Source organism: Notamacropus eugenii, chromosome 1 (assembly GCF_028372415.1).
Source record: "Notamacropus eugenii isolate mMacEug1 chromosome 1, mMacEug1.pri_v2, whole genome shotgun sequence".
In the NCBI taxonomy this organism is placed as follows: Eukaryota; Metazoa; Chordata; class Mammalia; order Diprotodontia; family Macropodidae; genus Notamacropus; species Notamacropus eugenii.
In genome coordinates this window covers 167,512,688-167,536,552 of record NC_092872.1, presented here as the reverse complement: position 1 = coordinate 167,536,552, position 23,865 = coordinate 167,512,688, and the positions used below count along the sequence as shown (strand labels likewise).

The 23,865-nt window shown below is 39.2% G+C and overlaps 1 protein-coding gene across 3 annotated transcripts in view; it reads left to right on the top strand.

Moving 5' to 3' along the window:
• NTRK3 (neurotrophic receptor tyrosine kinase 3) overlaps positions 1-23,865 on the top strand; it is a 469,793-nt gene that overhangs the window by 279,669 nt on the left and 166,259 nt on the right. For all 3 annotated transcript variants that reach the window (XM_072617797.1, XM_072617787.1, XM_072617806.1), the window contains one exon: positions 14,031-14,219. In XM_072617797.1, the coding sequence (XP_072473898.1) occupies positions 14,031-14,219 (189 nt within the window). The remainder of the gene's footprint in view (positions 1-14,030; positions 14,220-23,865) is intronic.

Below are 23,865 nucleotides of genomic sequence, written 5' to 3'. Positions count from 1 at the left end.
AAGGGAGAAGTATTTATATTGTACCTACTATGTACCAGGTATTATGTAAAGCATTTTACAAATATAATCTCATCTGAACTCTTAACTTCAAAATGTTATAGAGCTGTTAGTTATTATTTTTATAGAAGTGAGTAAAAATATCCTTTGTCCCATAAAATTCCTTTGGGATTTTTTAAAATAGAGAAATAGTTAACGATTCAGTAAGGCTTCTTGCCCCTTGAAAATTCTATCTTATTCATCCTCATGTACCTTTGAGAGGCAGCGTAGTGTAGATAGAGAGAAGGAGGCTTAGAATCTCAGGGAGAACTGGGTTAGACTCTTGCCTCAGACTCTAGGTCTATGACTTTTGGTAAATTACTTGACTTCACTGAGCCTTATTTTCTTCATCTTGAAAATGAGAGGTCTGAACATGATGACCTCCAAGCTCCCTTCTTATTCTAAATCTATGTGATCACGGGTCTGTTTTTGCCTTCTTTACTTTTCCCTGTTAATATCCATATGTCTTTATTATAAAGAGACCTTATTTTGTATGTACCCTAGGAAACAACTATGCTTCTCTAGATGTTTGGTCACTAACTCCAGTCTTTGGCATCAGATTTTTGGTGCTCGCATTCCACAGATGAATTTGGTGTTCAGCATTATTTAATGCAGTTTGGACAGTAGAAGAAGGGGAAGGAACAAATATATATTAAGTGCCTGTTATTTACCAGGCATAGTACTAAGCACTTTACAAATATTATCATATTTGATCCTTGCAACAGCCCTGTGAGGTAGGCGCTATCATTATCCCCATTTTACAATTGAGGAAACTGAGGCAAATGGAAGTTGAGTGACTTGTAAATGGTCACATAGCAAGTGTCCGAGACTGGATTTGAATTCAAGTCTTCCTGACTCACAGGCCCAGTACTCCATCAACCGTGTCAGTTGGCTGCCAGTAAAGTCTGAGATAAATCAAACAGAAAGTAATCCAAGCATGACACAGAGTACAAAGTGAAATATATCTTTCCCTCATAAATCATCAAAGGACTGAGGTAAAGATTATTAACTAGTCACTCAGAAAAATTCCAAAAAAGAAGGACTCAGGCTTATAGATTGAGAGGTCATCTAGTTTAACCTCTTTATTTGAAACCTCAGCCTAGAAAGGTTAAGTGACTGATTCAGAGTCACAAAGGTAATAGATACCTGAGGAAGGGGATTTGAACTCTGGTCCTCAAACTACCAATCCAGTGATGTCCAAAGTGTACCATCTGCCTTCTATCACTCCTTCATGTTTGTATAACATGGATCCCAGCTTGAAGAGTAGACAGAGCTCATGAATTAAGAAATTTGCATCATAATATTATCTCCAAGTCAGTCATTCTACATCACCTTGGATAAATCATCAAGCCATTTTTTACATAGTGTTACTGTGTGTTGTTGTTCAGTTATTTCCCTTATGTCCAACTCTTCATGACCCCATTTGGGGTTTTCTTGGCAAAGATACTGGTGTAATTTGCCATTTCCTTCTTGACCTCATTTACAGATGAAGAACTAAGGCAAACAGGGTTAAGTGACTTGCCCAAGGTTATACAGTAAGTATCTAAAACCAGATTTGAACTTGTGAAGATGAGTTTTCCTGACTCTAGGCCTAACACTTTATCCACTGTGCCACCTCACTTCCCCTTGTACACATTCGGCACTATATAAATGCTTATTCCCTTTCCCTTCCTTTCTCTTTTGTATTGTAATTATCTCATATATCCAAAGGAATAGTAATAATATCTTTCTTCATGTGTTGGAGACAATCCCTGTGATTGGCTGCTGCAAGGAGGGTAGAATTTTGACCCACTGGCCTATCCTTCATGGATTGATCACTTACTTCTTGAGGTCATGCAGCAGCCACATTACAGTCACTTCATGACCAGTGCTGATTCAAATCACACCAGGAAGGTTGAAAAGCCCCCATGTCTTATAAAGGAAAACACTAAATTTTTATTGTATAGGAATTTATCCAGGAAAGAGGAGATTATATTTTTAGAAATGAAAGAGAAAAATCAAGCACACTGAGGGTTCACAGTGCCCTGGACGTTCTGATGTCAATGCAATGTCAGGATAGCAAGAAATCAGAAACATCTGCCCCAGGGAAATAGAGGCAGCAGTGAGCCATGTGCTGATTCCCAGGCTCCCCAGCCCCGACTTCTGAGCACAGCACATACATTCTTGGCCCATGGCCCACACCTGCCAATAAAAATTAAGAAATTGATTTCCTTTTGTTTGCCTCTAAGGACAAAGCTCTTTTTATGAGACAGTAAATGGAATCCCACTCTGAGCACTGCCGGATTTTTAATTGTATTTGTTGTGCTTTCACTTACTCTGTTTTATGAGTTCTCATTCCAGCTTTGTTGGTGTGAAGCTTACCCCCAGGGATGAATCAGTGTTTGATTTTTATCAGTGGAAAAAGGTTGGGATTTTTAAACTGTTTCTTTAATGTGAAGGTCAGGACTGTCCTTTTCTTTTGGAGACTTTAAGGAAACACAAAGCACATCCAGGTTTGTTTTTATACTGTATACTGGCCTGGATGAACTACAGGATTTAGGAGACTCTTTTTCACCAATTGGTGGTCTTGACCTAGCACTTTGAGGAGTTGAGGATTAATGCTTAGCTTTCAATCAGACTGTGAGAAGGAGATATTTTGAAGTAAATCACAGTGCTGAGGGCTTTTCAGTTCAGTGTTTGCCATGTGCGTTTGCTATGGGAGTGTATATGTGTGTGTGTGTATGTGTGTGTGTGTCTGATAGTATGTTGTCTGAATCAAAGATGCTTATACAACTGTGAATTTGTCAAATCCTGGAATAATGCGTGTGTACTCTCCTTCCTGAAAGAGCTTTCTGGAAGAGGAGGAGAGGGCTGGCTCATTGCCTGCCAGATAGAGCATGGAGGTGGCTGGCTAGACTAAAGGGATTTATTGAGATCCATTTTGGCCTTCAGTTCTATGATTTATATAGGAGTGGACTTTGTCTTTATAGACAAACCAAGATTTGTGTAATAGGGAATTGTCCATAGATGAATCTTCTGTAGTGATTATCCTGATTGGGTCAGTCCATTGAGGTTTAGTTCTGTTGTAACTTTAAAGACATTTAACCTTTTGTCTTTCAGTATAATTTGATATATTTAATTCAACAATCATTTATTCAGTACTTTGTTCAGAGAATTCTACTGAGGAGGAATACAAAGACTGAATGAAATAGTCTTGCCCGTGTAGAATTTACTATTTTGTCCTTCATCGCTCAGAGTGTTCCATTCACTCATCTAGGATCATGGAGGCCAGCAAATCATAATTTATTTCAAGAGAATTTTGAGATCCTTTATCTTACAAAGTATAAGATACTGAAGTCTATAAAGATCAAACTCAAGATAGTTTTTTGAAATAAAATTCTCTGGTAGAGTTGGGATACCAAACAAATTTCCATATCAGGCTACTGGATAGAATTTTCAGGGTTCACACACACACATTCAATCATACACAGAATTTTAGAATTTGAAGGGCCCTCAATGACCCATTTATTCTATCTCTCTCCTGAATAACAATTCCCCTTTACAACATATCAGGCAAGTGTTCATCTAACCCTTTGCTTTAAGATTTGCAAAGTCAAGGAACTCGCTACCTCCAGAGGCAGCCTATTCGAAATTTTCCTTTTAAAAATCATAAGTTAGTCATTTTTCAACTTCTACACACTTTTCCTAATTTTGTTTTCTTTAGCATATCTTAACAAGTTTAATCCCCCTTCAGCATAACAGTAATAAATCTGGTCTTCTCCAGGTTAAACAGCTCTACTTTCTTCAATCAATTGTACTACTATTAATCATAATTATTAATAATAGTACCTATCTCCCAGAGCTGTTATGAAGATAAAAAGAAATGTTTGTCAAACGCTTTGCCAACCTTAAAGTGCTACATTAAAGCCAGCTACCATTATTGTTATTAATTTTTATTATCAATAATTAATTATAATAGCTAACATTTATAAGGTTGGCAAAGTACTTGGCAAATATTTCTTTTTGCTTTCACAACAGCTCGGGAGGCAGGTGATATTATTGTCTTCATTTTACAGATGGGGAAATTGAGGCAGGCAACAGTTAATAGGCTTGCCCACCGTCAAATATCTAGTAAGTTTGTGAAGCCAGATTTGATGTTAGGTCTTTTTGATTTCATGCCTAGTTCTGTATCCACTGTGCCATTTAGTTGTTCATATGACATGAACACAAGATTTTTTAATATCCTTTAAGCTCTTCAGCTTATTCATTAATTGATCAGTCAGTCAACAAACATTATTAAGTCCTTCCTAAGTGCCAGAAATTATGCTAGGTGCTGGGGATACAAAGACAAAACAAAGATAGGAATATCCCTTATCCTCAAGGAGATTACATTCTCTCAATGTCTTTGCAGTATCCCCGATGTGTTCTAACCATGTCAGAATACAGCAGGAAAGTCAACGTCTCCTTAGATTCTTTGCCTCACTTAATGCAGTTTAGGATGAGACTCTCCTTTGTGACTGACATATTGTATTCTGGAATCATGTTAAGCCTGCAGATTCCTCAGACCCTCAGATTTTTTTCAGATGAACTTCTTCTACCTGGCTATGCATCTTCTATCTTGTATTTGAGAATTTGATGGTTTGGAATATGAGTGTGAAACTTTATGTTTATCTTGATTAAAATTTATCATATCAAATTTGGTCCAGTGGATCGAAGATCTTTTTTCCATTCTGACTCTGCTGTCTAATGTGTTAGCTATCATATCATTTTGATTTCAGCAGTATCCCATATATTGGCATACAGAAGGGGCAGAAATGGACCTTGTGGACTCTTGTACCCCATTCTCCAATGCAAAAGTTGACTCTGGCACCAGGTTACTTGGTAGATGCCTTTGGAACAGTCCAGACTTGGCCCTTAGGTATGAATGATTTTATTTAGGAAGGTGCTATTTGTTGAGCATTCTCCTTTGTTACTCACCCCTCCTGTCTCAGACCCTGCTAGATTTACCCATGGTTAATTGATAAAGGCCTTTTTTAGGACCTAGAAGGGCATTCTAAGAACCTCTAGGTCATATCTCTCCTTACTTTGAGGAGCCCATGTCTTGGTATCCCTGTGGTCTAGTCATATCAGATTTGAGCTCTTCTTGACACAGAAGAGCCAGATCAGTTATTCTTATCATTTTAATTTAGTGTGTTTAGGAAAAGAACCCAAAAGGGGATCCCACTGTGTGGGATCTCTGAGTGTATCCTCTGACAAAAGGAGAGACAGGAAAGAAAGGTATGAGAGCATGGAGATTCTGTGTGGTCTATCTTGCTATAGGGAAAGAAAAACAAATAAACACCTGTTGGAAGCATCAGGCTCTCCCTAATTACCCAATTTATCTATTATTCTAAGCTTAGAAGAACAAAGACCACTGCATGTCTCAAAATAACAACAACAAAACCCAACAGGTTGAAGAAGAGATTAATGTGAAGAGAGCTGTATCCCCTTGCAGAGTATTTTTAAAAGCTTGAACTTAGTAAAAAGGCTTCAAGGTAGTTTTTTTTCCTATTTCTTTTTGTTTATTAGAGCTACATAATAAAGTAATTGTGCAATTAGAAATGGATTAGTGACAGGAGAGAAGCAGGGAGCAGGTAAAAGATGGTCTCTGTGTGTATCGGGAACTCAGATACAGGAGGCTTTACTCATTTTCTTGACCTGCTTAGCCTCTGGCAGCTTCAGGAAAATAGAAGACAACTCCCTAGACATCTGAGGTTTTCTCCATTTTTCTTTTCTCCTTCAGTATTTTAATAAGATTCTGTGCCCTGTTTATTAAGATAGGAAGAGGAAGTGCTTCCCCCTTCAGGGTCTCCATGCTTCATTAAGATTTTTTGTTTTTGTTTGATTGTGAGAGATGTCTCAAAATATAGTGGGCAAAAAGAGGAAGAGAGGAAAGGAAAGTGGTCCACATGGACAGAGGCATTGTTTTAGCTTTGTGGTCTTCACAGAGTTCTAGTAAACTCTTGGGTTCTCAGCCTTTGGGTTGAATGGACAGTAGTACTATGCACAAGTGAGAGTATGTGTAGGAAGAAGTCAGTGGGTGGACAGTGGATTGAGCATCTTTGGGGTGTGGTAACAATTTAGGGAAAACATTTATCAGTTTTGGGAGGCACCATGACATCTACATAGATTCGCTGTGTCTAAAAATTCCTTAAAGAATTTACCAGTCCCTTCCTCATTCCTAGGCAGCAAATTCCAACCATTATAGATAATAATAAACTATGAGATTGGTAGAGTATCTTTCACAAGTAGTAGATGTGGAACTTGGAACTGAATGGACTTTGAATCTCCTCTAAGTCCTTGAAGAAGGTTAAGTTCTTCTCAGTTACAATCCCTGTGTCACATACTTTTGCTTCCAATAGAATTGGAGATGATTTCTGAAGGGATGTGTCTATACTCCCTGGCTTAATTGCTACTAAGTCTTTCTCTGCCTTAAACAATCCTATTGTTTCTATCCAGGGCATCAAAGGAGTCATTGCACATTTAGAGACCAATGCCAACCACTCACTAAGCACCCCCCTCCACAGCCTAAAGAAGTGGTAATCAATTAAGGATCTGAGACAGAGAACTCTATTTAATAGAAATAATGTAAAGATAGGTTATTTTCCTGAGGCATGCATTGGATGCATTAGGGATATGCCAGACCCATTCCCTCCCCACAAAAATTATCAAATGTGATAACTGTTGTCCACTGCTGATGATTCATGTGGGGATAAATGCTACCTCTGGAGGGAAGCTAGAAAATGTGGCTAAGAATGATGAAGTCCTGGCCAAAAAGCTAAATATCTTGGAGGTCACAAGTGGTGTTTTTATCACTGCCACTGTTTGCAAGTAGGAGTTTCTGAAGTGAAAGACACATTTGGTAAGTATACAGCTACCTGAGAGGTTAATGTTTGAGAAGAGTATTTTTTCTGGAGATTGCCTTGGCAAACGATGGGTTATACCTAACAAGGGCTGCTAAAAATCATATTTGCCTGAAGGCTTGCAAATTTAATCAGGTGGGACTTAAATTGAAAAAGAATTGATCTGATGAGCCTAGTGCCACGCAGGGAAGCATGTATGGCAGAAAGAATAGCCAAAGAGAGGACCAATGATTCCCAGAAGATAATATTTGAGAAGGGAGATTGCAATAAAACATAGGATCTCGTATATTTATGTACAAATACATATAAAGAATGGGTAATATGTGGGGGTGAACTATAGGAAGCAGATTTGACTTCATAGATTTCCTTGAGGCTTGGTAAGCAGGGACTCATGACTGCCACTTGACAAAGGCTCTGGAAAGAATGTATCTTATTTTAAAGGAATGTGTGTGTGTGTGTGTGTGTGTGTGTGTGTGTGTGTGTGTGCGTGTGTGCGTGTGTGTGTGTGTGTGTGTGAGCTTTGAAAGATCTTGGAGAATGGCCCAATCTCTGTACCTCTTCATTTTAGCTCAGAAACTCACTCCTCAAAAGTACTCTCTGCCCCTGAGACCCCTCCCTCTGATTGGCGGGTAGAGGGCTCCTTCCAAAAGCTCCATTTAGTGAGAGAACCAGACCAACCATTTCTTCAATTCCTACCAGGCTGGACTTCTCTGTACTTTTGTGCCATGCAACCCCCTGCCCCCAGTATCTTCTCTCCCCCTTTTGCAGTTTCCTTTTCTGTATTGTCTTTCCTGTTAGACTGAAAGATTTTTGAGGGGAGGAACTGTCTTCCTTTTTGCTTGCATTCAGATTCTTACTGCCTAGAACACAGTAAGCATTTAATGAATGCTTCTTGACTTAACTCTTTATAGGACTAGAAAATGGCAAATATTTGATCCCATTAAAATAACAAAAAAACAACCCCAGAATGGATTTTGCAAATTGTGGACTAGTCTTGTAACATTCTAGAACATCTTACTAAGCTTGTTAATGCTTAGAAAGCAAGAAAGACTAAAAGTCAGTCTGTTTTTTAAAATTATTTATCAAAATAGGTCATGCCAGACTATGTAGACTTTCTTTCTTTCTTACTTTTTTCTGTTAAAAGCTGATTAAAATGGTAGATGATAGGAATGCTGTAGAAACAGATTTCAGCAAAAGATACGACGATATCTCTTATACTATATATGAAAAAGATGAAGACACACAGGCTAGTTATATGAATTTGGAATTGATTCAATGACCTGACCTAAAGAGTAGCCACTAATCATTTGATTTCAACTTTGAGAAAAGTCTTTAGTGTAGTTCCCCAGTGATCAGTTCTAGGTTCAGCATTGTTCATCACTTTTAGCAATGACTTGGATAAAGGCATGGATAACATTTGCCAAAATTTCCACTGACATAATGCTTGGAGGGATATCTAACATGTTGTTTAAAAGAGTCTGGACCAAAAAAGATTTTGGCAGGTTAGTATGATGGGGTGGATTGGATAAGATAAAATGCTATATGGATACACATCAAATTCTCCTGTTGGGTTGACAAAATCAGCTTCATGAATACAGAATGGAGAGGGAAGGGAAAGACCACAGCTGGTTTGAAAAATATCTGGTGGTTTTAGTGGGTTACAAAATGTCAACAGTGTCAATCTCAGTCATGTAAAATGGCAGCCAAAAAGCTATCTCCATCCCAGGATGTAGTATGAGGGACATAGTATCCAGTATGAGAAAAGTAATATTTGTACTATGCTGTGCTCTGATAAGGCTATGTATAGTGTTCTGCTTTTTGTCATACACACCACAATATAGTAAAGATGGATGAGTTGTAGGATGTCTAGAATAGGGCAAAAAGTATGGTGAAATGACTGGAGAACAAGCCACATGAGGATCAAAGGAAGGAACCAGGGATGTTTGCTTGCCAAAGGGTAGATTTGAGAAAGACATCATGGTTGTCTTCAAATATTTGGAGGGCTGTTATATGAATCAGGAACTAGATTTGTTCTGCTTGGCTTTAAAAGTCAGAACTAGGAACAATGATGGGTTCAAGTTTCAGAGAGGCAGATTTTAGCTTTATACAGAAGTGAAATCCAACTTCCTAACAATTATAGTTGCTCTCCCAGAGTAGAACAGGCTGCCATGGGAAGCAATCAATTTCTATTTTCTCTTCATTGGAACTCTGAATTCAAGCTCTAATAGATGATGTGTTAAGGGAGTGCTGTACAAGGGATAATTGTTCAGCTACAGGTTGGATCACTTGGCCACTGGAGGCTTTTCCAGTTCTTAGATTTGTGATTCTCTGAAGATTATATTGTGTCCCCTATGTGTTTTTACTTTACTAGGCACAATGAGAAATAAGGAAGAAGTCTAAGCCTTGATACATACCTCAGGGAGCATGTAGTCTAATGGGGATTGCCAGACACAATCATGTGAAACAAAAAAACTATACAAGGTAGTGTATAATAAAGGCAGCATGGTATAGTGGAAAAATTCAGACTGGGAACTCAGACACCTTAGTTTAAGTACTTGGCTCTGCCACTAAGTAACTGAGACCTCCGATTGAGTTCTATCTCTGTTACCAACTTGCTATATGGCAAGTCACTTCACTATCTGGGTTATAGTTTTCTGACCTATAAGATAAATGTGTTGAGGCATAGATTTCTGAAGCAGCTATTTTTATGATGTACCCTCCCCCCGCCCCCCAACCAGACTTCACTGTGTTCTCTACCTAGGGCATGTGATATTCTTCCCATTGGTTATTTGTGTTAGGATCTTATCACCCTATTACACATTTTGTTCCGGAAGGCTGGGACCATATTACCATAATCCACATCATCCACACCACCATTTCTTACCTGAACTTTTTTGTCTTTCCCAGTGTCTGCCATAGTGTTGTGTATACAAAAGATGCTTATTTCGTGTCAGTCAAATTGAACAGAAGTGAGATAATTAAAGAGGAAATGAGATAGACCTGACTCTTTAGAAGACTGGGCAGTTGTTTTTGTTCTAATTTAAAGATTTTATTTGTCTGAGAGAGAAAGGACGGGGAGGGGAAATAGAAGAGACTAGGAAAGGGTGAATGTCTATAGGAAAACAGAAATACGCTCACTATTCAGAGAGGATCCCTCAAGAGATGCTTATTATAGAAACAGCACTAAGGGAGACCTTCAGATGTCATTTAGTCCATACCACTGTATTCAGGCAGGCTTGAAACTAAACTGAACCAAATCAATGGCATGGCCCTACTACTAGACTTTCAGGAGAACAGTTCCTTTTGTCATTCATCAGGCCTGTGCATTATCTAAGAAGATTGTTCAAGAGGCAAACCTTGCAATGGGTCCCTGAGAAACCGATTTTATTGCTGGGCAAAAAAATTATTACAAGCATTTAGGCAACAATGTATTGCAGCTGTTTCACATAATCTCTGACAGATTCCAACATTTGTCATGGCCTGGGCCAAAGCTTTCTGATGCTTGTCGGGTAAAATGGAGGGCCATTAAGTTTCATTTGCTGGTTTTCTCTTTCTCCTAGCTTTACAGGTACCCTTCCTTCTTTCTTGAAACTTTGTCTACCACTTTGTCAATGGAAACCATTTTCTCCATTACCTCTGACAAGTTGGCAATGGATTTTTTGCATTGGAAATGTTTTTTGAGTCTAAAAACCAAATCACAGCATGTACTTTGTCTGGTGTCCACGTGTCTAGTAGAGTGGCCATTTTTAATTGAGGGTTCATTGAGCCACAAACAATTCCAGCTGGTACAGTTTACAGCGCTGCCACACATGTCTATCAAAATATTGTACTATCAACAGCGCTGTTGGGTAGTACATAATACTCTGCTAATTTACCTCATAAGCTTCCTTTTGGAAACGCGTTTTAATTTCCCCCCACCTCCATACCCCTGGGCCTCTCTCTTAGATTAGGGATGGCTGTAGGGAATGGGAGTGGAAAACTTTATAGTGTTACCTGAGGCCATCTGGGAAATTTGAGTTGGTGCATCAGGGCTTACCCTAGGCTTTTGTTGTCTTAGTCTAGAATTCTTCATTAGGTCGTTAGAGATTTGATGTATATTTTCATAGAGTTATAGGGGTTTAGAGTTGGATGGAACCTTAGAAGTCTAACTCAAATCAATGGCTGATGAAGGAAACCCCTCTAAAAAATCCTGACAAGTGGTTTTGATGGCCCTTATCATTGCCCTTCACACTTCTCTGCCTTTTATCCGTCTCTTTCCTTTGTGCTGTACATTTGTGGTTTGGGGGTCTGGGTGAATGATTTGGACAGGTGAGGAGGAACAGAGAAGAGAAAAATCAAGAAATGACAATCTTCAACATAGTGATAATAACATTTTAACTTGAAAATTATTTGTCTTTGTTTCCTCCAAAGCACTGAGCACAGTGCTTAGCATGTAGCAGGTGCTGGATAAATATTTGTGGAAAGAAGGAAAGAGCAAGGAAGATTGACTGAGAGTAAATTGCATAGTTCATACAGATGTAAACAATATGCAAACAAGATGCAAACCACATGCAACTGTAAAATATGCTTTGTGCATTTCCCCATCTTCCTGACTCTCCCATTAGAAAAATCCTATGGAGACAAATCATAACTTGCTTCGGATCCTTGCTTTGGAAGAAGTAGGAGCATACATTTTAAATTAATAAATAATAATACTTCTGCTTATTTTAGAATTTTTTTTAGAGTTCTTTCAAATATATCAATTTGCCCTCTCAAATTATTTGTGATGTAAGCCAGGGAAGGTGTGATTATCCTCTATTTTACAAAGGAGGAAACCAACTTAGAGGGCTAAATGACCTGCTGATTTCCTAGCAAGTAAGCAGCTGAAGTAGGACTGGAAACCAAGTCTCCTGACTCTTACTCTGGTGCTCTTTCCAACATACTTTATTTTTATCACTACTAAATTTTATCTCATTAGATTTGGACTATCATTCTAACTTGTCAAGATTTTCTTGGATTCCAGTTTTTTTTTCCATATAGCGCATTAACTATCTTCCAGATGCATGTCATCTGCAAATTTGGTAACTGTACTATTTAAATGTTCATTCAAATCTCTGATAAAAATATTGAACGAAATAGGGCCAAGGATAGAGCCCTGAAGCACTCTACTAGAAATCTCCCACCAGGTTGAAATCAATCATATAAGCATGGTTTTTTTTCCTAGTCATTTAAACAGTTGAATTCATCTAACTATACTGTCATCTAGGTCATGCAACTCCATGTTTTCTAACTCGTAACTTTTATTAAAATGTTAAAAATGCTTTAACATGTAATTGGGGAAAATAAAATATTACAAAAAAGGTTTATAATGAAAAAATATAGGATGAAGTTGAGCTATGATGGTACCCTGCTCAACTTATCTAATAACATTGTCAAAAAAAGGAAATGAGGTTAGTCTGGTATGACTTGTTCTTGATTAACTCGTTCTGAGTTATAATGATCATCACTTCCCTTTCCCGGTATTTACAAGCCATCTTATTAATCAATCCATCAGTGATTGATCTCTTTAATAATGTGTTTTAGAATCTCGCCAGGAATTGAAGTCAAACTCCTCTAGGGTTAGAGGAATCAAATTTTTCCTTTTTAAATACTGGAACATTTGTCTGTCTGTCTCTGTCTCTCTGGCTCTCTCTCTCCTCTCCCCTACAGCACTCTTTATCTCCCACCCCCACCTTCTGTCTCCCCTATATCTCTCTTTCCTCTCTCTGTCTCTATCTTGTCTTTCTCTCTTACACACACACACACACACACACACACACACACACACACACACACACACACACACACAGAGAGAGAGAGAGAAAGTAGCTCAGCAATCATATCTACATCCACAAGTTTTCTCAGTAACCTTGGATATAGTTCATCAGTGCTAGGTGACAAATTCATAAAGGACAATTAGGTGCTCTTCTAATAGTTTCCCACTTATCTTGGTTTTCAATAGACTAATTATCTATTTTTTGTCTTATTATCATATTTCTTGGGAGAGAAAACAGAAGCAAATGGAAATTGAACAGCTCTGCCTTCTCTCTTAGTGGGTATTGTTATATCATTCACCCCCCCTAAAGTCTTATCACTTCTTGCACTGTTCTCTTGCCTACAACATAAATGCTAAGTAAAACTCCAGAAAGGATTTTTTTTTTTAGTTAATATAAGTTTATTCTTTCTTTTAGTATTCCTGGCACTGTCATTATACTCTTTTGCATTTACCCTCAGGTTTAAGTATATGGTTCTTTTTCAAAACAGAGGGGTGTGCAAGAATAATGGAAGGCATACACTAAAGAGACCAGGGTTCAAATCCCACCTTGGTCACTTATAACTATGTGACAAGCAAGACATTTCACTTCACTTCATTTTACTTTTCCTTTAAGATAAGGAGATTGGGCCTGATGGCCTCTATAAATCTCTGATTCTATGAGAACTATGATTCTGATATCTGAATTGGTCAATAAGTCTGAGTTACCCACCCCTCCTTTATTTTCTCCTATCTGGATCATTTGCTTTTATTGACTTGGAGAATTCTTTTTTGTATTGCATTTAGTAAAGTAGATTATTAGAGAAGTGAGTTGTACTTCTCAGTATTCCATGCCTGTGCTATTTCTTTTTTAATGTAATATAAGCTGGTGGCTCTTTTAATCATTTTTCTTTTCTTTTTGTGATATAGACTTCCTGGTTCCCTGATTCTGTCTCTCAGTTTGAGCTATTATGAGAAATATCTAGGGATCAGTAGAGGCTTTTCTCATTGGGGTCCATCCTCAGGCTAATAGGTAGTGTGGTGGGAACAGTGCTGATCTTAGAGGCAGGAAGACCTGAGTCTGAGTTCTATATGACCCTGAGCAAGTCTCTTAATATGTTTCAACCCCAGTTTCCTGCATCCACCTCCCAGGGTAAGGATCAGTGAAATAACATGCAAAGTAGTTTGTAAACCTTCACACACTATGTCAGTCTTCAGTATTATTATTCTAGACATGTGGTTTGGGGAGAGGATAAGAAATGTACCAGATGTGGGTGTGGGGCTGGAGCCAGGGCCAAACCTTGCCTGATGACCCTACTTTCTTTGTATTGTGACTTGTGCAGGTCCAGTGGCTGTAATCAGCGGTGAGGAGGATTCAGCTAGCCCACTACACCACATAAACCATGGGATCACCACACCCTCGTCGCTGGACGCCGGGCCTGACACAGTGGTGATTGGCATGACTCGAATCCCTGTCATTGAGAACCCACAGTACTTCCGACAGGGACACAACTGCCACAAGCCTGACACGTGTGAGTACTTGGGTAGAAGAGTTCCCCTCCGGAGGGGGAGGGGGCTGGTCTGGCCAAAGATCCAGGATTGGGGATTCTTGCACTAGGGATTCATTCTCTGCCATCTACCACTTCCTGCCCACTTCCAAATAGGCTCTCCCTGCCTGGCTCTGGAACAGATATGAGGAAGAATCTCTATTGTGTTCCAAGTCAGCAGGGGAGGAAAAGGTTCAAAGCACTGTGGAGGGAGGGCTTTACCTTCTGCTGCCTTCAGTAGCCTCCTGCCCTCCTGCCTGTTCCAGGGTACACTCAATGATTTTCCCTAAGGTGATCTATTTATTTCTCAAGTCAGATAAAACTCAGAGGAGATTGGGAAGAGAGGTCAGAGGCAAAGGGTCTGGTCTGATGAGAAGGGAAGAAAAAAACAAGACATCCTGGCTGTGACCTGGTCTGTGACTTTACTGCAGATGATCTATGTCAAGCCAGAGTGCAATATTATGAGTAAACAGGGCTCTTTCAAAGCCTGTGATATGATAGAGAAGGAATGAATGGGAAGGACGAACCACTCAAGCTTCTCCTCATGGTGGGAAGTCTAGGCTTTGAGTGTGCTACAGACTGTGTTCCTCACAAAACTAGTTATACATATGGGTAGATAAGGATTCCTAGCATTCCTGGAGTCCCTTTGCCACTTCCCCAATCTAGCTTAGAGGACTCAGTTCCTTCTCATCCCTTTGCATCTCTTCTTCTTGCCTCACTGCTCCTTGTTGGCCCCTTTCTTGGACACTTGGACTTGCCTGAATGGCTCCTTTCCTAAGGCAGTACTTATCCCTCATGACCACATCTCCTCTCCAGACACTCTGTGCCCAGAAGAACCAAACCCCCATAGTTTTGCAGGAGAAAGGTCTGGGCATTTGGTTGGAGGGTCCAAATGTCTGAGGCTTCTCAAGTGTTACTCAGCCATATATAGATAATGGAATCTTGAAGTTAGAAGAAAGATGAAGAAACTGAGGCCCACAGAGGTGAAGTGAGCTCCACTTCATTGCCCTGTTCCACATACTCAAGACTACTCATCTATCTTTCAACGATTTGAAAGTGAAGGCATTCTGCAACATTTGATGATTTTTCTTCTTGTTTGGGCAGCCACCTAATTTCTCTTACACCTTAGTCAAAGTGATTCAGGAAAGGAGGTTTATTCAGTACTGCTAATGCCCTTTCATTTTGGGGTCACAGTAGGATGGGTATTTGGCACCTCTTCCCTAAATCTTTTCTCTTAATGATAAAGCTTTCAGTGAGCTAGCTGAAAGAGACCAAGGAATGGGTTTGGTTCAGTGGTAGATATCTGCATCTCCATACTGCTGCTGCTCAAACACTTGCTATCTCCTAGTTCTAGGAAAGAAACTTAGATTCTGAATAATGACTGTATCAATGGCCAGTGGAAGGAGGGGTGGTAGGAGAGCAGGAAAGAACCCATATTTTAGGCATGTTCTGTGAAAATAATGGTATAGCTTTGGCTCAAAGCCCTTTCCAGAGACCAGGCTTGTTCTAGACAACTCCTGGTCCTTCTTGGGTGTGATGGGGAGAGTAGCTTCCTCATGGGGTTATTGGTACCATATTTCATCCTAGGATTGATGATTATAAGCTTTCTGGGGAAGCAGCTGTCTTTGATTAGGGATTTGAGAGCTACTGGTTAGAGATGTTCACTTTAGCTAAGCCTTTGTGATCCAGGGGCAGAATAATCTGATCATTATTTAAAACATATCAAAAGCCAGTGGTGAAACAGTCTCTTTATGCAGTGTACAAATTACACCCTGAAACTGGCAGAATACTGACAAGTGGGGGTGAAGGGAGGACCTAGAGGGATCTTTGGCCTGGATGTTTCTTGCCAGTCAGTCAAAGGATGATAGAATAGAGAAATTCAAAGTAATTTGTCTAACCACTTTCATCTTACAGCTGTGGAAACTGAGGCATAGAGAAGTAATTTCTCAAAGGTTATACAACTAATTAGTGGTGGATGTGACATCTGAACCCAGGTCCTCTGATTCCAGATCTGGTGCTCTCTCTACTATCCTCCTAACGTATAGAGGACCATGGGCATAATGTCATCCTTGCAGCTTCTAGATTTTAGGAGAATTGGAGACTTGTTTATAATGGGTTTTTGTAGATGTTTTGTTTTTTGCTTATTGGGTCCCTCCCGGATTATTTGTATGAAGACTCAGAATGTAAAATTGGCATTGAGGCTTATCTAGGGGAAAAATAGCCTGAGCCTGAGGGGGCTTAAAGGTGAGGGGAGAAAAACCTTATAGGAAAGGTAGAATAATACGGTTGTTGATTGTAGAATAACCTACACACAAGAAAGGCCCTTACATTCTGCCCTATGAAAGGACATGGAAAAGTTCTCATTTTTCTCCCCAAAACACGTGTAGTATGAAGAACAACACACAGGAGCAGTAGCCAGACTTGGCTAATCCTCTTCCTTACGCTAATCCTCTAGATGATTCAGAGGCACACTGATGGGAGCACCCCACTTCTCAGTAGAGATTTACTAGCTGAGACAGCAGCAAGGGCTCTGATTACAAAGACTTGATCAGTCTCTGAGAATAGACTCCAGGACACATCCTAGGGTGCAACGAGACACTCTCGTAAATAATTAAATCCAAATGCTTCTTGGCAGATAAATCAGTGAAGTACATTTTGTGATGCTACAGACCAGACTACAGTCCCTCCTTTTGGAGGAGTGGTGAGGGAAGGAGAGGTGGGAAAGAGGGGAGGGATGCTCATTTTGTGGATCCCCAGGGGTCTCACAGCATGATTCAACAAACATGTCAATTTAATCAGCATATTATGGGCAAGACATTCTGTGAGGCACCAGGGAATACAAAGATGCATACTAGTGACAACATTAATGATCATAGTTCACATCTATATAACACTTGATGCTTGAAAACACTTTCACACACACGATCTCTTTGGATAAGATACAGTCCCTGCCCGCAAGGAGCTGTTCTTATGTCGAGCTTTGTAACTCTGGAAGGGAAAAAGGGGCCCCTATACCAGGTATCATTATTTCCTGAAGCTACAGCAGCCAAATATCCCCAGTGTTGAGTGGATCTCGGACAAAAGTTCTTTCTTTTTACCTATGTTTTAATTGTAAATGATCTTGCCCATATGGAACACCTGACAAATATCTGTTGAATGGATTACATCAAATCAAATCCCTTACTGGTATGATTTGTTTACTTGATATTTTGTCTGTCCCTCACTTCCTATGCCATTAATTTGACTCATATTTTTCATTCTCTATTTATTTCTGCATGCCCAGTTACTTATGAAAAAGTCTTCTGCTTTAGAATGGAATATGGGTTAGCTGTGTATGTCCCCAAAGTATATGACTACCAAATCAGGGCTTCCTTCTCTGCCTCTTCTCCTCAAACCCTAGTCCATAGCTATAACCAAAGAATAAAGAAATTTTTTATTGGGAATGGGCACTAGAAGTCATCGAGTATAATTCCTCTCTGAAGTAGGAATCCTTTTTACCACGTCACTTGAAATAGTCACTCAGCTTTTGCTTGAAGGAATCCAGCGATAGAGATCTTACTATTTTTACAGGTGGCCCATTCAATTCCAACTTGTTAGGAAATTTCTCCTTATATTGAGCTAAAATCTGCTTCCCAATCAATTATAAGCCTTGATCCTAATTCTACATTTTGGGGTCAACATAGCTATACCTCTTTAGGTTAGAATTATTGGAGTGGTTTCTACAGGATCAAGCAGTGGATTTTCAGTCTAGATCATGTGTGGGGGAGATTAAATGCCATTTCTAGCAACATTGTGACTGTCTGAGCTCAAATATACCATTTCCATATATCTTAGTCAATATTTTCCAATTTCTAAGGTTTGCTTTCCATAGTGGTTATTCCAAACTGCTATTCCTCTTAAGCCCTCAATTTTGATGTAGTCAGATTTTGTTTTCAGCAGATATTGTTGAGAAAATTGAGACCATCTGGTGTGAGTTCCTTAATACTTCCTCCTTTTGGTTTCAAAGTATCTTTGTCTGCATTTTTTTTCTCTCATCCTTCTCTCTGCCCTCTGAGAAAAAAGTACCCTCCTTCTTCAAGGCTAATTCCATTCCCCTATCTATTTCTAATCGTAATAATAGCTACCATTTATTTAGCATGTTAAGATTTGCAAAGTGCTTTACAAATATTATTTCATTTTATCCTCACAAAAACCTAAGAAGTAACTGCTATTATTACTCACACTACAGATGAGGAAAGTGAGGCAGATAGCGGTTAACTGATTTACTCAAAGTCACACAGATAATTACTGTCTGAGGTCATATTTGAACTCAAGTCTTCCTGACTATAGATTCAAGGTTCTATCCATTATGCCACCTAGTAGGTTTTTTATAGCAACTTGAACCTCTTCTCCTTTGTTTTCTATTCTTTTCCCTTGAAGAATGCATAGTCCTTATTATCCTCCCTGACCAGCAAAAGTCTCTTGAGTCACTTTCAAGATTCTGTCTTATTTTTGCTTTCCATTAGCTTCCACCTTTTGAAGTATATAGACAACACTTACTGCTTCTGTTTAATCATCATCTATTTCCTTCTTTCTCCTTTATAATCTGACTTATAATCTTCCTATTTATCTAAATTTGCTTTCTGAAGTCACTATTGTTGACTTGTCAAATCCAATATCCTTTTCTTACTTTTTATTCTCCTTGAAATCTTGTATTGTTTGACACTTTTGACTACCCATCTCCTCAAAATGTGATTCTCTTTTTGCCTGTGTAACAAAGTGTGTTACAGTAGATGTTAAGTAACATCTACTTAAAATGTCTGTTTAAATTGTCTATTTAAAATGGTTCCTTTTCTAACCCACTAACTGGATGGTGCCATAATTCCAGTTTTTAGGCTTTAACCCTTCTCAGTGGGCACTATCTCCAACAAAAACCTCATCTACTTTCATGACTTAGGCCTTCTTCTCTGTTAGGCTAACTTCAAGATTGATATCACTGACCCTGACTTCTTTCCTACAGTGCAGCTGTATATTTCTAACTACTTACTTGCTTTTCCCCCAATTTTGAAATCCTCTCCTTTTCTCTCTACCTTTCCAAATCATGTTTATCCTTTAAGGCTTAGGGCAGCTAGGTGGTGCAGTGGATAGAGCACCAGTGCAGGAGTCAGGAGGACGTGAGTTCAAGTCTCACCCCAGACACTTGACACTCACTAGCTGTGTGACGTTGGGCAAGTCACTTAACCCCAATTGCCTCATCCTGGTTCATCTCCAGTCATCCTGGTGAATATCTGGTCACTGGATTCAGATGGCTGTGGAGGAGAAGTGAGGCTGGTGACCTGCACAGCCCTCCCTCACTCAAAACAAAATCAAGTGCAAGTCATGTCATCATTTCTCTGATGACATGGTCTTCTTTAGCAATGAAGGACAAACACACGCGCAGCCTTTAAGGCTCAGCTAAATTTCTGTCTCATTCATTGAAGACTGTCCTGACCTCTCCAATTTACTCCTTCCCATGAAGTTCGTGAAACACACTATATGTATCACTTATTTAATTACATAATCACATACTATTCCGTGACATCTCTTAGCTTTTTGTTTTTCTTTTAAAACTCTCTTGCTGCCATTTAATTGTTCATATATGTTTATTTTGATTCCCAAACAAATCAATAGGCTTCTTATAGGCAAGATCCTTTGTGCATTATTTTTTATTTATGTCCTCTAGTAGAATATAAACTTCTTGAGACCAGGAACTATTTTTGCCTTTCTTTGTATTCTTAACATTTAACATAGTGTCTGGTATATAATAAGCACTTAATTTCTTATTGACTTGATGGCTAGCTATCCCTCATAGCCCATAGCATAGAACGATGAGTGTAAAAGGTGCTCAGTGAGCATGAGTGAATAAACAGTGTGCCAGTCATTACGGGGATATTGTTCCACAGCCCAGGCTTTATGTCATCTGGAAATGCTATTGTTTGTTATTCAGTCATATCTGTCTTTTCATCACCTCATTTGGGATTTTCATGGCAAAGATGCTGGAGTGGTTTTCCTTTTCCTTCTCCAGTTCATTCTACAGATGGGGTAACTAAGGTAAATAGGGCTAAGTGCCTTGCCTAAGGTCTCACAACTAGTGTTTGAGGCTGGATTTGAATTCACATCTTCTTGACTCCAGGCTGGTACTCTATCCATTTTGCCACCTAGCTGCCCTGGAAATGCTATAGAGAAGAGAAATAGCTAGTGACTCCCAATAAGGACTGGAGGAGAGGGGAAAAATACCCAGGAAAAAACAGGCTGATTCCACAGCCACAGTATTAATATTCTTGAATTTTCCCAACTCTCATGGCTGTTCCTAATCTTTTTTCTTCCTTCATTCCTTGCCTTCAGAAATACCATTTTTGGTGAAAGACTACTCTCTGAAAAGTTTCAGTAGGGCACTCCTTGCACATGACTTTGTTTTCTTAATCTTTAATCACTTTCTGCCCTCATCCTTTTCCCCCCTCCCACACAATAACATCTTCTGGCTTCTATCACCAACTTCCTTAAAAGGATGATGGGTAGATTCTGGGACTGATAATCTTCATAACAATAGTTTTATGACCAGTACTAGCATTTCCTAAGAGAGAACTTCTTTCCTCCTTTTCCTAGGCCTGTCCTTATGTCAAGAAACTCAGTTGGCCCTGGATCTTGCCTTTTCTGAAGGAGGAATTATTAATACCAGTTTTCCATCCACAGTGGGAAACCAGGAGTCTATGTGCTTAATGCTGTATTAATAGTACATTGGCATGATATAGATTTCTGTCACCCTTTATACCAACAAACATCACTTAGTATGGGGTAATGACTAATGTTTATTCCCAGCCACTTAGTTCAGCATAATGGACTCATAGATGAAATATGGAAAACCGGCTCCCTTGTTTCTGACGTTGCGGCCCCTCCCTGCAGCAGCTGCTGGTACCGCAGCAGCACAAACTGGCTATCTCTTTAGCAGAAGGCCCCGATTTGTGTGAATGGAGACCTGGGCAGCTGGCGCTTAGAGTTTGGGCTGGGATTTCCCTATTTGGGCAAATTGAAGCCAAGGAAGGAAAGTGGAAAGGAGGGGGTGGGACAGGAAGGACATTTGTTCTTCATGGCTGTTTTGAAGGTTTAGGGAATTACGAGATTATTTTCTTTGATATTCTTCTTTAGATAAATACATGGATCTTCTGAGGGTGGTCCCATAAATAGATTGTTGCTTACAGTTTGTCATATCAGGGGAACATGGACATCTCTCCTTCTCTTCCTGTCATGGGGCTTAAAATTTTTTCATTATAGGTTCATTTTTTAAAAATGTTTATTTATTTATTTTTAGTTTTCAACATTTATTTCCACAACATTTTGAGTTCCAAATTTTCTCCCCATCTCTCCCTTCCCCCCATCTCATAACACCTTGCATTCTGATTACCCCTTCTCTCAGTATGCTCTCCCTTCTATCACAACCCTCCCTCTCCTTAGCCCCATCTTCTCTCTTTTTTTGTAGGGCAAGATAGATTTCTATACCCCATACCTGTATTTCTTATTTGCCAGTTGTATGCAAAACAATTCTCAACATTTGTTCCTAAAACTTTGAGTTCCAACTTCCCTCCCTTCCTCCCTCCCCACCCATCCCCACTGAGAAGGCAAGCAATTCAATATAGGTTATATATGTGTAGTTTTGCAAATGACTTCCATAATAGTCATGTTGTGTAAGACTGACTATATTTCCCTGCATCCTAACCTGCCCCCATTTATTCTATTCTCTCTTTTGACCTTGTTCCTCCCCAGAAGTGTTTACTTCTAGTTACTCCCTCCGCCCATTTGCCCTCCCCTCTATCATCCCCCCACCCCACTCATCCCCTTCTCCCCTACTTTTCTGTAGTGTAAGATAGATTTTCATACCAGATTAAGTGAGCCTGTTATTCTCTCCTTAAACCAAATGTGAAGAGAGTAAGCTTTACTTTTTCCCTCTCACCTCCTCCCTTTTTTCCTCCATTGAAGAAGCTTTTACTTTCCCCTTTATGGGAGATAATTTGTCCCATTCCATTTCTCCGTTTCTCATCCCAATACATTGCTCTCTCACTCCTTAATTTTATTTTTTTAGATGTCATCCCTTCTTATGCAACTTGTGCTCTCTGTCTATATGTATGTGTGGGTGTGGGTGTGTACATATATAATCCCTCCAATCTACCAAATACTGAGAAAAGTCTCAAGAGTTGCACATATTGTCTTTCCATGTAGGAATGTAAACAGTGCAACTTTAGAAAATCCCTTATGATTTCTCTTTCCTGTTTACCTTCTCATGCTTCTCTTGACTCTTGTGTTTGACAGCCAAATTTTCTATTCAGTTCTGGTCTTTTCATCAAGAATGCTTGAAAGTCCTCTATTTCATTGAATGACCATTTTTTCCTGAAGTATTATACTCAGTTTTGCTGGGTAGGTGATTCTTGGTTTTAATCCTAATTGCTTTGACTTCTGGAATATTATATTTCAAGCCCTTTGATCACTTAATGTAGAAGCTGCTACATCTTGTGTTATCCTGATTGTATTTCCACAATACTCAAATTGTTTCTTTCTAGTTGCTTGCAATATTTTCTTCTTGACCTGGGAACTCTGAAATTTGGCTATAATAGTCCCAGTAGTTTCTCTTTTCTGGTCTCTTTCATTAGGTGATTGGTGGATTCTTTCAATCTTTATTTTGCTTTCTTGTCCTAGAATATCAAGGAAGTTTTCCTTGATAATTTCATGAAAGATGATGTCTGTGGTCTTTTTTTTTTGATCATGGCTTTCAGGTAGTCCCACAATTTTTAAATTGTCTCTCCTGGATCTATTTTCCAGGTCAGTTGTTTTTCAATGAGATATTTCATATTATCTTTCATTTTTTTCATTCTTTTGGTTTTGTTTTGTAATTTCTTGGTTTCTTATAAAGTTATTAGCTTCCATCTGCTCCATTCTAATTTTTAAAGAACTATTTTCTTCAGTGAGCTCTTGAACCTCCTTTTCCATTTGCTTAATTCTGCTTTTTAAAGCATTTTTCTCCTCATTGGCCTTTTGGACCTCTTTTGCCACTTGGGTTAGCCTATTTTTAAAGGTGTTATTTTCTTCAGCATTTTTTTTGGGTCTCCTGTAGCAAGCTGTTGACTTGCTTTTCATGATTTTCTTGCACTGCTTTCATTTCTCTTCAGAATTTTTCCTCCACCTCTCTTACTTGATTTTCAAAATCCTTTTTGAGCTCTTCCATGGCCTGAGACTATTGCATATTTACTTTGGAGGTTTTGGATGCAGAAATGACCTCTGACGGTATGCATTGTTCTTCCTCATCTGAAAGGATGAAAGAAAATACCTGTTCACCAAGAAAGTAACCTTCTGTGGTCTTATTTTTTTCCCTTTTTTGGGCATTTTCCCAACCAATTACTTAACTTTTGAGTCCTTTGTAGGGAGGAGGGTATATTCTGGGGACCTGTAAGTTCTCAGTTCCTCCAAGGTGGCTCAATCAAGGGAGAGGAGTTTCCTCCTCTCCTGGCCTGTGCACTGGTCTGGGAGTAACCAAAAACTTTTCTGCCCAGAATCTGGGAGTAGAATTCCCTCTTCACATCTACCTCCAGCTCCACTGTGCCAGAGTGCCTTCTCATCCTAGGGC